We start from the raw sequence: 12,682 nt of genomic DNA on the forward strand, positions 1-12,682 counted from the left end.
CAGTGCTTAGAAACTAGCCAGGTGGGACTGGAACATCTGGGCTGCACTCAAATACCACCAGGGACAGATTCCAACATCTGGTGCCATTTCTGAATTGTCTTATCGCTGCAAGACATTCTGCCCCATCTGCTACACTCAACTGGGTTAATTAAACTAGAACCATCTTCCTTTCTTAATAAATGGCCAGCAGTAATAAAAGGAACAAATCAGTTTCTGATACATGTGTACCTGGTATTTCTTTTTAATGCACATTTACTGTAGTCAACTATCAGCAAGCATAACAAATTTCTCATTTCTTTACCTCATTACAGATGCACATATTCATGTATCCTCACTCACCATGAACTAACCTAACTCCCACCAAGGCCAAGATTCTCAACTTCTACCAACACTATAGCTCATCTGGCTAGTTATCCAAAGGATGATATAACAGCAATTTGTTTATCTCTTCTTTAAAGATACATAATCTGATAAAATGTGGTGAGAGGCAGAAAAGATCAATGAGCTATAGTTTTAAACTATATAAACAAGCACATGTATTAATAAATAAAGCACATGTATTAATAAAAAATAAAGCACATTAATTAATAAAGCACATGTATTAATAAAAACAAGCAAGGAAATGAATGTTGCAAAGAGATGCTGCTTTATATTCATAAATTTATCTTCTGTATTGCTCCTGAATGTTAAAAATATTGATCAAAGTATAATATTAGGTAATAGAATGACAGTTAAATCATTTGCTAGAACATTAAGGGATCTGAAAATTGGGGATTATTTTAATTTGCTTCATCCAGCAGTGAATAAACATCAATATGTAATTTATTACGCTAAACAAGTTAAGAGATTTTCAAATCTTATCCAGTCTGCGTTAAGAAGTGCCCATGTAGAAAAAGGCACTTGAATACTATAGGATCATAACTTCAAACCAGATATTTTAATTTTATCATATCCTGATTTAGTATTTCAGATAATTACCAATTTTGTTCTTCCACTGCTTTACCTTCTAACATCTGAACTGAAATTATATTGTATTCATAATTTATCTACAGCAAATATTATACCTCTCCACCCACACTATAGAAGTTTGATTTCAACATAACCAATTAAAGAATACTGCAAGAATGGAAACACACATAAGTATTTTACAAATAAAAGCTACCTTTTCTTGAAAAGGACTTAAGTTTCGTCTAACCTTCTGAAGTGCCACAGATTATGCTTCTCCTTGGGTTTTACACAATGTGATCTTCAATCTGAAAATGATCTAAACTATCTCAATAATTTAAAATCTTTTATTTCTTTTAGGAAATAAATCCTCTCTCCCAGGAGGGACTATCCTTATCTATACGCGTGATGTTATTCATACCAGTGCCTCAAATTCAACAGAAATTTTCTATACTGAAGCATTTTCCCAGATAACTTCTATCTAAGGGAATTTAAGTAAGAGTGTACCAAAAATTGCTGCACATAGAAGACTGCTAAATTTCACAAGACCTATCCTTCAAGATTGCCACATGAGAGCTGTCATTATAAATGAACCATTTCCATCTGCCTTTTCAGGATAGCAAGGAGGTTATTTACAATCACCAGCTGGGAACATGTATTTTCCAAAGCAATACTGTGAACAGGAAAAATATAGCTCAACTAGACAGTGCTTAGGCTTCAGATGAAAAGTTCTTCAACAAAGAATTTAATCTAGATTACATTATAAAGAACTGTGCAAGAAAAATTCTAGCAAATTTAAAATTAAAGGAACTGACAAAATGCAATAAAAAATTATAAACATATGACAAAGATTAATATATATGTAAGAAGCTTACATAAAAAACACTAAGGATAAATAGCTCCACTAAAAGAAATGGACAAAGGAACAAATGGCCTATAAGAACAAGGAAAGTATGCAAACTCAGGCATCAAACAAATACAAAATAAAATGAAATACTACTTTCTCCTTACCAAACTGGATGGTTTTGAAAGATGCTACTCCACTACTTTTCCAAAAGAAAAATTTGGAAACAAAACAAAACAAAACCTAATACACCAAAAATAAGAGACTGTCTGGTTAAATAAATTACAGCATACTCATACAATGTTAAGATATAAAGCAATTACCAGTCTGTAAAGAATACCAACAATCACAGGGAAATGGTCAGAAGAACATGGGTGAAAAGCAGTTCACAGTGAAGTAAAAGCCTTATCAAAAGTCTGAAAAAGATCTGCCATTTAATAAATGCTTAATATACTGGACTCAATATATAGAAAGTGTACTTAAAAAAGAGTATTTACCCCAATAATTATGCATCTAAGTCACAGTGAATCACTTTGTTTTCCAACAAATTTCTAAAATGAGCATGCGTGACTTTTAATGAATGAAGAGAAAATGTTAAAACATTTTATCTTTAGTAAACTTGACTTAAACTAGAGAAAACCCGATGGAAATTCTAACATATAAATCATTGTACTCAATATGTAACCACGTGGCTCATATTCATGTAAATATCCTCAACTAATTTTTGTGATTACTGGGTACAAGACAACAGGTTCAAATATAAATGTAATCAACATTTTGGATTTAACATATTTGATCTTTAAAACATTTTAAACTTAAAAAAAAAAAAGAATTCAAAACATGTAATGGCCCTCTATCTGTACTGACTATAGTGTATTTTCTCTTCAACCTCATTTATTGTACTAGAGATAACTTAAATAATAGTAGGTCAATCAAGACATCAATTCCTTAATTAGGAAGGGACAAAGGAGACGTGAACTTTTATAAAAGTGAGATACAGTAGAAAATGCAATGGGATGTTTCGGGAATTCTAGCTTTAACTGGCTTATTTTCTATATATTTCTGAATATTTTTTAAAATATTCACTTAGAAATGTACTATATGTAAAAGCCACCAGAATATCCTTAGAGTATAGCTTTTAAAAGAACCTCATTACAGTGGTGATGGATTCTTGGTGAATAGGTTTCACATGTTTATTTTAAAACTTGGTACCTATTCTCCAATGACTTTACCACACACAGTCTTAAAGATGTTAACAAAAAGGATGTAGTAGCATTAAAAAAAAAAAAAGAAAGGAAATCTGAGCATATTCTCAGAGGAGGTATTTATCTGGTGAGAGGTACAGATGCTGCCGTATCTGCTTGGGTTTACAGTTCATGCCCATATTACTTGCATGAGGGTAATATTGTAAGTACAGGCACATCTGGTAAATGACACCCATACGGCATACCAAGTAGCAATGCTAATATGGTAGATTCTTCGACTTTTTCACGTGTAGGTGGCGAAGCTTAAATATTAATATTTTTTCTACTGCTCAAGTTAATTTAAAATAGATTACTAAAGTATTTAAATAGAGATTTGGGAAACAAAATTTATGTACTGACTGAAGAGTGTTCTTCACAAACTGGGTAAGCATACTGTTTCAAGCAGAAGATAACTTTAAAAATAATTCTGATGCAGACCTATATTCAGTTTGTTTTTAGAGAATATTATGATAAAACAAATGCCAAGGCAAGGAATTTCTAAGATTTCAGACTCTGTCTTAATTATTGTAATAATATTAATTGCTACTTCTATTTAATTAGTCAATCTACTGTTTGCACTGGAGAAGAAAAAGCTCTCAATGGTTTCTTGCCAAACAAAGGAAGCATGTAGGGATTTAATAATTCTGTCTGTTCAGAGTAATCTTGGTATCACTGAGGAAAAAAGTTACATCACTCATCTGACCTTCCTAGTTAATTCTCTGATTGCTCCATTAAAACTTTCCACAGATGCATGAAAGGGGCTCCTTAATATTTCATGCCAGGAAGTCCAAAATAGTTGATATTCTGTAACACTATGTTTTATTATATGACTACACACTGTTAATACTATAGTTAAGATTTTATTTTTATTTTTTTTAAAGATTTATTTGACAGAGAGAGAGCACACCAGGGGGAGCAGCAGGCAAAGGGAGAGGGAGAAGCAGGCTCCCTGCAGAGCAAGGAGCCCTTTGTGTGGGGCTTAATCCCAGGATCCTGAGCTGAAGGCAGACACCTAACCGATGGGCCACGCAAACACCCCTACAGTTAGGATTTTAAACATACAAAAAGACACAACATAAACTGTTAAACAACTGATGTAGTTTTTCGTAATCTAGGGCATGAGAGTTCAATGGAGTTCACAAAATATTTTAGGAACATTTAAGAGTTATAGCAAAAAGGGAACAGGAACTGAAGCAGCTCAGAAACTTGGTTGAACCAGATGCCCCATGAAGTTCAATCCCAATCCAAGAATTTTATGGTAGTGGGCAAGGAGAAGGAGAAAATACCAGAAGATTTTTTATTAATTACATGTACTATACTATCAATGAAAGTACTTTCTATCACAGACTTCCATTTAAGCACTACTGTGAATTTTAAAACAATTCACTTGAAAAATCACTACACACATCAAGGAACAACAGATTTACTTTGCATATTATACAGCAATCTTACCATCTACATTTTAATGTGAAATAAACTTTAAATAGGTTGGGAAAGATCATCTTTAAACTGAAGTTGTATTTCTTAAGGTGTTTTGACTTGTAGCATAGCACTTTATTAGAGCTCCATAATCATCAAATGCAACCTAAAATGCCAATTTTCTTGGGAAAAAACAAAACAAAACAAAACAACAAAACCTAATATACAGGGAATTACTCAAATCAAATCTGGCATTTACTGAAAGTCTAACTGAAGAAATCATTAATCCTATCTCTAAGAAAATCTTGGTGAAGAGACTACTGTTTTACTACGGCCTCCTTAAAATATGTCAAGCAGGTGGTTATGTACTTTCATAGAATTCCCCTTTCCTCCAAAGCTCTCATCATGTGTACAACTAGGTAACTATTTGTGACTCATTAATTAATGACTACTTCTTCCACCTGACCTTCCCATGATGGCAAGAACTTTGTTTCACTAAGCACTATACCTTAAGCACGTAGACCAGTGTTTGGTTCAATAAATACTTGTTGAATAATTGAGTAAAAAGTTTAAATGAATGCTACTATAGCTAATGCTGAGAGCCAGAATTAAGAGTTAGAGAAAGGCAATAAAATGGGCAGAGCAGTACATTTTGCTTATAGAGAAAGCAAAGGAACCCATTCAGCATTAAGAAATTAAGGACACAGAGAGATAATACTGAATTATTGGTCAAATATTTACGCACTCCTCTTTACCTTAGGCAATTAAATCATTTTCCCAAATAATGGTCAAGGCTCATTAATTTATTAAAAATAAATGCAATGCAAAAAAATTTATTTTTCATTCTATCCTTTATTTGGCATTTTGAAAAACTACTCTGAAATCAAAGGTTACTGAAAAGAAAAAAGCCAATGTGGAAGCTTACCTGTCGATTGGCTGGTGCCATCAAATAGATCAACAAGGTCACCAGATGACTTGCTGCTAGGCACTGAAGTCTGAAAACACACGCAGAACTTAATAAAGCTTGGAAAACAAATTTCTACTATTTTCCTAAACCTGCTCTAGTCATCTCTGATTCTCAACTTAGACACAAGTAACTATAACATCCTACGGGTACCTTTAGTTTTCTGAAAAACTAACTTTCTTTTTAGAGTTAACTACAATCTGCAGGATATATAAGAAAAATGTTTTCCCCTTGCTACTTCTGATGTGAAGACACAAACTGGATAAACACAAGTTGGGGAGACTGCCAAGACATTAACTTGCGGCCAGGTATCTAGTAGGTGGATTTCATTTCCGTGGGTGAATAAAAAAAACAAATGAAGAAGGCAGGAGAAAGCAGTGTCGCTACTGATCAGTAATGAGGCAAATAAGCCTCCCTTCATAGGGAATATAAAATAAGACTATTTCCCCTATATATGTAGTTGTTCCTCTTCTGTCAATTCTTACAACTTCTAAATACTCCTGTTTTCCTTAGTGAATCTCGATTGTGTTCGGCAACTAGTGATGGTGTCTAGAAGGAAACAAATGCACTAAATTCTGACTTGCCACCCTTCCCAAACAAACCCAAAGTATCACTTCTACTTTCATAGGAAGTGCATACACAATCATGCAGCAATTTGGACAGGTTTCTTCCCCCAAAGAGATTTCTTATTATTGACTCTGAGTAATACAGCCCAGACGATCTATAATTAATATGATTGCCTAGGAATGCCAAACCCTATTAATGAAGTAATTCTAGAAGTAACCTGTAAGAACGAAACTATATATAGTGTGTAAACTCACGCCTTTCCCACCTTAAGTGAAGACTGAGGTGTATGAGCGGAAGCATTCTGATCTGGACTTGCTTTGTCCCCTGTGTAATGTGCTGCTGCTCCAAGATCAATGGTTTTAGAAGGATTTGCTGTGCGCTTGTGTCTGGTTGTGGTGGTCTCTGTGGCCTGTGTGATATGGATATGCTTTGTCGTCACAGTCTCCTCTTCATCTTTGAATTCACCTTTGGGAGATCTGCCTCTTCTTGCTTTCTTTTCCTCATCACTGTCGCTAAAAGATATTAAAAATGAAGCAAAATAATAAGACTAGGGATTATTTTTAAATGGAGCCCTCAGTGATTTGGTCTAAAGAATTTCAAAAGCAGTAGCTACAAAATTCCAAACCCTGACTATTTGACAGGGATCAACAGAATGTTACCCAAGCTATCTGAATAATGATATGTATGTGTTGGGGAGCGGTCAATTCCCTAGGTAAGTCTAAAACACTGCCACAAAAACACATTTACATAAATGTGTACAAATAAAGTCTGAAGTAATTCAAGTGTTTATTATAGATTTAAAGCTTAATTAAAAAATAAAATGGCAGTATTATCATATCAGAATCAACTGATGAGATCCTGTGTACTCAAACATCTGCATTTGATGACCATTTTCTTGAAATGGATGGTGTGCAAACTTCAGTCCCATTTAAGTAACAATTCTGTCACTGATTCATACACTTATATAAACATATAATAAAATACTACAATTTCAGTGGACACATTTTAAACACTATCCCAACTAAATTCAAATTATTAAATGCTCACCTGTAAATGCAAAAAAATATGAAGTATGGCACTTTACAACAACAGTGCTCTATTTTGCTTAGTATAAGAAGAATAAACTTTTACCTTACTATGAAAATTGCTTTATAGGAAACAAGTAAATTTGAAATGTTTTGAAGTAATTCCTTTTTAGTCATACCCAAAACAATTCTCTTTTTTAATGGGGCAAAAGAAAAACATATGTAATAATTTTTTAAAAATTGGGTTTTTCATATGCCATGAATTTAAAACATCAGCACTAATTTGTTCTTCAGTAATAAAGCATTGAGGCTTTTTTCTGGTTCTAGCAAGACAGAAATTACCTGAAATATGTTCCATTACCTATATTATTTAATTTTAGAGTAGATGGTTTAATTTATAAATATTCTGAAATAAAACACTTAAAATTATACTAATTCATCTCAGACAAATCTAAAGTCATTCTACTTAAAGATAAATCAATTTGGAACATCTATAATTCAAGGATCAAGAAGAGATTCTCAGATACAGCAAAAGGGCTAAAGGTATTCTTATCTATAAGCATTTTAGGGAATCCACAAGTTCCAATTAAGTGTTCAAAAGCCCTGTCTTACATCAGTTTTTTAGCAACAGATAACCTAAAGATTCCCACCATCAGCCCTGTAAGTAAAACTAGAATTTCTTACCTTTCTGATGTCCAATTTAGTATCAGTGAAAGGTAATTTCTTTATACGATGAGAATATAAAACTGACTGGCACATAATGAAATGGAAGCTTCGTATCTGATCAGTGTTCAAGAATTCCTGAATCTAATAATGAACTAATAATAAGTCTGGCATTTTGGTAACATGCCAGAGGTCACACACAACTTTGTCTAAAAGTCTACTCTTCTTTCACAAATACTTGAAGATGTAAAGTCCCCTGGTGTGCTCTTCAGTTACTATGATGAATAATACGCTCTATATTTTTACTCTTTTAAACCCAAATACACCATATAAAAGATTTAGGAACTAGAAGAACCTGTTGTAGAGGCAACATTTAAAAAAAAAAATAATCAAGCAGGAAACAGGAAAAAAAAAAGAGAAAAAAGAAAAATTGACAGTGGTAGGGTAAAGCAACAACACAAGAATGCACATAGATCTCTAACCAGCCTACCTACCTGATTTCCACATTTCTTCAGGAAATAGCAACACATTATATGGCCACTATGTTTTCTAAACCAAACTAAAAACGCAAACACATAGGCCATGAGAACAATAATAAGAGAAAAAAACAGAATATTCACAGTATATTTGAGTAGGCATGGTTTCCCAAGTTTAGCATTTATTATTATAACATACATACTCTTCAGTATAGAAGAGCTAAAAATGCAGTTGTAAAATAGATATATTCAAAGTATGAAAAGTAAATTTTGGCTCTTCAAAGATTATATTCCAGAAACAGTCTTTGAAAAAGGCATTTGAGAAGTTTAATACAGAAACATACCCAAGGGCACTGAATAAATATTTTAAATTTCAAATTATATTTTTATTTTTACTTCTTTTTAGTGACCCCTAAATCTGAACCTTGTTTTTTTTTTTTTTTAAGGAGAAAAAAGAGAGAGAGAGAGAGAGAGAGATGGTACTTATTACAGGAACTCCCCTGAAGAAACAGCTCCATCACTAACTGTTACTTTAGGAAAGTTCCACAAAGCCTGATTAGGCATCAGGTTTTACTTCTAAAAAATCACGGTAAATCCTTGATCTAGCCTATCCAAGAGAAATACTCTGAAGCACAAATGACAAAGAACTTGTAATACAACTTGCTTTTGCAAATGAAGTCCTTATATATATATTACCCTTTTAACTTTTATATAGGTATATTGGTAGGTAAGAACAAAAAGTGAATGCTGAGAAGTTCAAAGTATTGTTCTACATAAAATGAAATACAAATGCCCTAACAACAGAAAATACAGTTTATGAAAACACAGATCTACATTTGAAAGCATTTTAGCTTAAAAATTCATCTAGATTTTTTTTTCTGTAACACTGGCATGAAATCATAATAAAATGTCATAGAAAGAGTTAAATTTCAAACACTTTTTAACTTTTGTTTAAACTTATTTAAGTTTATTATTAACAAACTCCATTATTCCTCAGCAATAACTTGATGGCTGGCTGATCTGATGCCCAAATGCAAAATGAGCCACGGAAATTCTTACTGGGAAATTTTTTTTTCCCCAATAGTCTGAATAAAAACACAGAAAATGTAGTCAACTTTAGAAAAAAATGGACACAGACAACACGGAAAGTGTATCAATACTAATTACAAATAATGTTTGACCTAGCATCTTAAAAACAGCAACGGAGTGTTCACATCAGCAGCAAATGCATTAAAACTAGAGTAATACAGAGAAGATTAACATGGCCCCTGTGCAGGAATGACATGGAAATTCATGAATCATTCTGTATTTTTATACAGGGCATTTTTAGGGCAGAGCAACTATTCTGTATGGTTCTATAATGGTGGATATTATGCATTTCTCAACTGTACAACACAGTGAACCCTAATGCAAGTAACAGATTTTAGTTAAGAACAGTAGATCAATATTGGCTTTCAACTGTTAATAAATGTACCACACTAATAATGCAAGATGTTAGTAACAGGAGAAATGTATCCCTGTGTGCGTGCGCGCATGCATACGTGTGTACATATATACCCATACTCAGGATGGGGGGTTAACATGGCAACTCTGTTACTTTATGTACAATTTTTCTGTGAACCTAAAACTGCTCTAAAAAAAGAAAATCTATTAAGAAAAAAAGAAAATCTGAAATTCAGATAAACAAAAACCCAGCTTCATATGTAGAGTGTAGCATCCTTTCCAAGAGACCCAGGAAACAAAGTGTTAATACCTGCATCTTTCTGGAGAGTCTTCTCTGTCTTTCCTCCGGAACTTGCTGATGGTGTCATCAATTGTGCTTCCAATTTTATCACTCAGTTCACCCAATTTATCACTGAATGGAAAAGCACTCTTGTTTTTATCCCACTCTTCATCCCATTTTGATTTGGGTTCAGGATCGTATCTTTCACCTATATAAAGCATTAAAAAGAAAAGCAACTCTAAGGACATTAAATTCAAAAGGTGTCTATAGTCCTTATTTCTGAAGCTTTTCCTCATAATAAAATAGTTTTCAAAGGAAAATAGAGCGCTCACACAGTGCTGGATCAGCACAATTACAGCAAGGCACACCATGTAGTGCCAGTAAGTGGCAGGAGTGCAGATTCAAAAGCTTCTGTTTATGAAAACTTACACCACCTTAATGCACAGCACAGCATATCAGGAAGTTCTTAAAAGAGCAGAGGGAAACACAGAAACCAACGCAGGCTATATAAGCCAAAGAGAAATGGGAATATTTTTGTTTTTATAAGTCACACAATGCACTGTATTTCATTCTTATCTCTTAATAGTTCTTCAATTATTAGGAAAGTACTGGACAGCATTAGTCTCTTAAAAAAACACCAACTATAGGTGACAGCACTCTGAATGCTACACATCCTGGTATGCTGTAAATATGCTGATAATAACTGTCATTCTTTAAGTGTCAAACTAGAAAAATAATTCAATGGATTTCACGGCATGGGAAAACATCTTTTAATTATTATAAAAAAAAAAAAGAAGAATATTCTCACCACCCAGAACTACAGAGACTAGAATCACGAAATATGCTCAAGCAGTTCAGAACAGTGATGATCTATTAAAACACCAAGTCTAAACATATGCTGGGATGGCAAAACCTAGGGAGACTCCGTGTGAATCTGAGAATGAAAACAATAGATCATGGCAATAAACAAAAACCCCAAAATGTCAAAATTTGTTTTAGACCCTGACCTTGATGGCCTAAATAAGAGGGATTCTAAGCATTAAAAAGAACCTCTCCACTTCCACATCCAAACTCAACCAAAAAGACAAGAGTAGAAGGTACAGAGAAATCAGATGAGGTTAAAAAGAAGAAAACAATGAAAACTAAGGCAGGTTGGAGAGAAAAGGGAAAACGCAATGAGAAATAACAAAATAATTAAAAGGTGGCTGGCTGAGCCTTTGTGCTGCAACTTTTGTGACCAAGTTCTGGTGGCCAAAAAGCACTCTGGAGATTGAATACCATTCTGCAGAACTGCCTGCTAAAACTGCAAAGCCAAAATTTTTGTAAAAGGATTTTAAAATACGTCCATTAGATCTGAAAGTGACCACCAACTTAAAGAGAATTTGACAAAATTTTAACCAGAGGGCTTTATAAAAATTAGTGATTTTCCAATAATGTGAACACACATTTCAATGAAAATGTGATAAACTAGATTTTGAAAAGACAAATTTATAGGAAAAATGAAAGCAGATGAAAACAAAACTGATTAATGTAATGGATATCCTACTAAATGAGTGTCAAAGATACTGGATTATTGGCAAGACACCATCTAAGGTCAAAATGAAAATACACAAAACAGCTAAAGTTGATTAAGTTTTTGACCAATAAATATAACATCACAAATAATTTTAAAAGGATGCGATACAAATACATAAGATGTTCAACTCTCCCTCTAAGGCAGATGTTGTAATTAGTTCACACTGACTGAGTCTGAGAACTTATTCAATTTTATAAATTTTATCTAATTACATATTGTGCTGATAAAAAGAGGGTTACAAAGAAGTAGAATGAGGAAACGAGTTGCAAATAGCTATTTCTCCTCAAAAACACATTAAATTGCTCTATAACTACTTTGAAAAAGCTAAAGAACAAAATAACTACTTAGGTGAATAATCCAAAAATTTGTTATTCCACTAAACAAACAAAAACTCCAAAACATACAAATGATTTAAGAGAAATATTGTTGCCCAATTAAAGAACTGACGTTTTGTGATGCTTAGTCGTAAAAGGAATTTTCCTGTTAAAAACATCCTTTAATAATTAAATATAATTTTTTATCTTTGAGAGCAAGGAAGCAAAAAAGCATAGAACAAAGATATTATTTTGTAGATAATCACAAGAGAAGAAACAGAAAATTTTTACACGGTTCCAATGCAGGAGTTCTGAGATCCCAGTGTAATCCAAATACTAAAAAAACTGAGATATGGGTGGGGGGCACTGAGAAGTCTCAATCTGTGGCTAAGTATACAGAGCACTAGCCTATCTGTGTATACACAAAATGACCAAGGGATGGTCAGAGCTTACAGAAGACAGAATGAATCCAAAGCAACATGTTGTAACAGAGTTATTTTCTGTGCCTGTTTCAAGTACCTAGTGATCTATTTTGGGGAAACTGTATTAGTATATTAAAAATAAACATGAGCAATCAATGTTCTAGCTGCTCTTAAATGTGTTAGGAATAAAGTGATAGGCCTAGGTAAAAAACTGATTGTATTGTTAGTCTCCTTTTCCTATGTCAAATTAAAGTACTGTTTACTTAAGGGAAAAAGAGACTGACGCAAAACTAACTTATAGGAAGCTTAACTGTTTTTGGCCCCAGATAGAGCTGATTTGTTCAAAATCTCTTCAAACTTTGTATTTTTATGCTCTAGATGGTGAGGAAGAGAAATGCTTTTTTCTTTTAAAAAATGGTAATTCCAAGAGGAAAGGGTATATATCTGTTTTATTCTCTGTGTGTCAATTTAAAAAGTTTGTAGTCATTTGATTAACAACT

At 33.2% G+C, this 12,682-nt stretch overlaps 1 protein-coding gene and 1 non-coding gene across 3 annotated transcripts in view; one reads left to right on the forward strand and one right to left on the reverse strand.

Annotated features, from left to right (window-relative positions):
* CLINT1 (clathrin interactor 1) overlaps nt 1–12,682 on the reverse strand; it is a 60,527-nt gene that overhangs the window by 10,647 nt on the left and 37,198 nt on the right. For both annotated transcript variants that reach the window (XM_059174171.1, XM_059174170.1), the window contains exons 6-8: nt 9,901–10,078; nt 6,249–6,495; nt 5,378–5,447 (exon numbers count right to left, since the gene is read on the reverse strand). In XM_059174171.1, coding sequence (XP_059030154.1) covers nt 5,378–5,447; nt 6,249–6,495; nt 9,901–10,078 — 495 coding nt within the window. The remainder of the gene's footprint in view (nt 1–5,377; nt 5,448–6,248; nt 6,496–9,900; nt 10,079–12,682) is intronic.
* On the forward strand, nt 9,354–9,460 carry LOC131832864 (U6 spliceosomal RNA). Its single transcript, XR_009354220.1, has one exon. It is a non-coding gene; the product is annotated as a U6 spliceosomal RNA (small nuclear RNA).

This window comes from Mustela lutreola, chromosome 5 (assembly GCF_030435805.1).
Source record: "Mustela lutreola isolate mMusLut2 chromosome 5, mMusLut2.pri, whole genome shotgun sequence".
Taxonomy (NCBI): Eukaryota; Metazoa; Chordata; class Mammalia; order Carnivora; family Mustelidae; genus Mustela; species Mustela lutreola.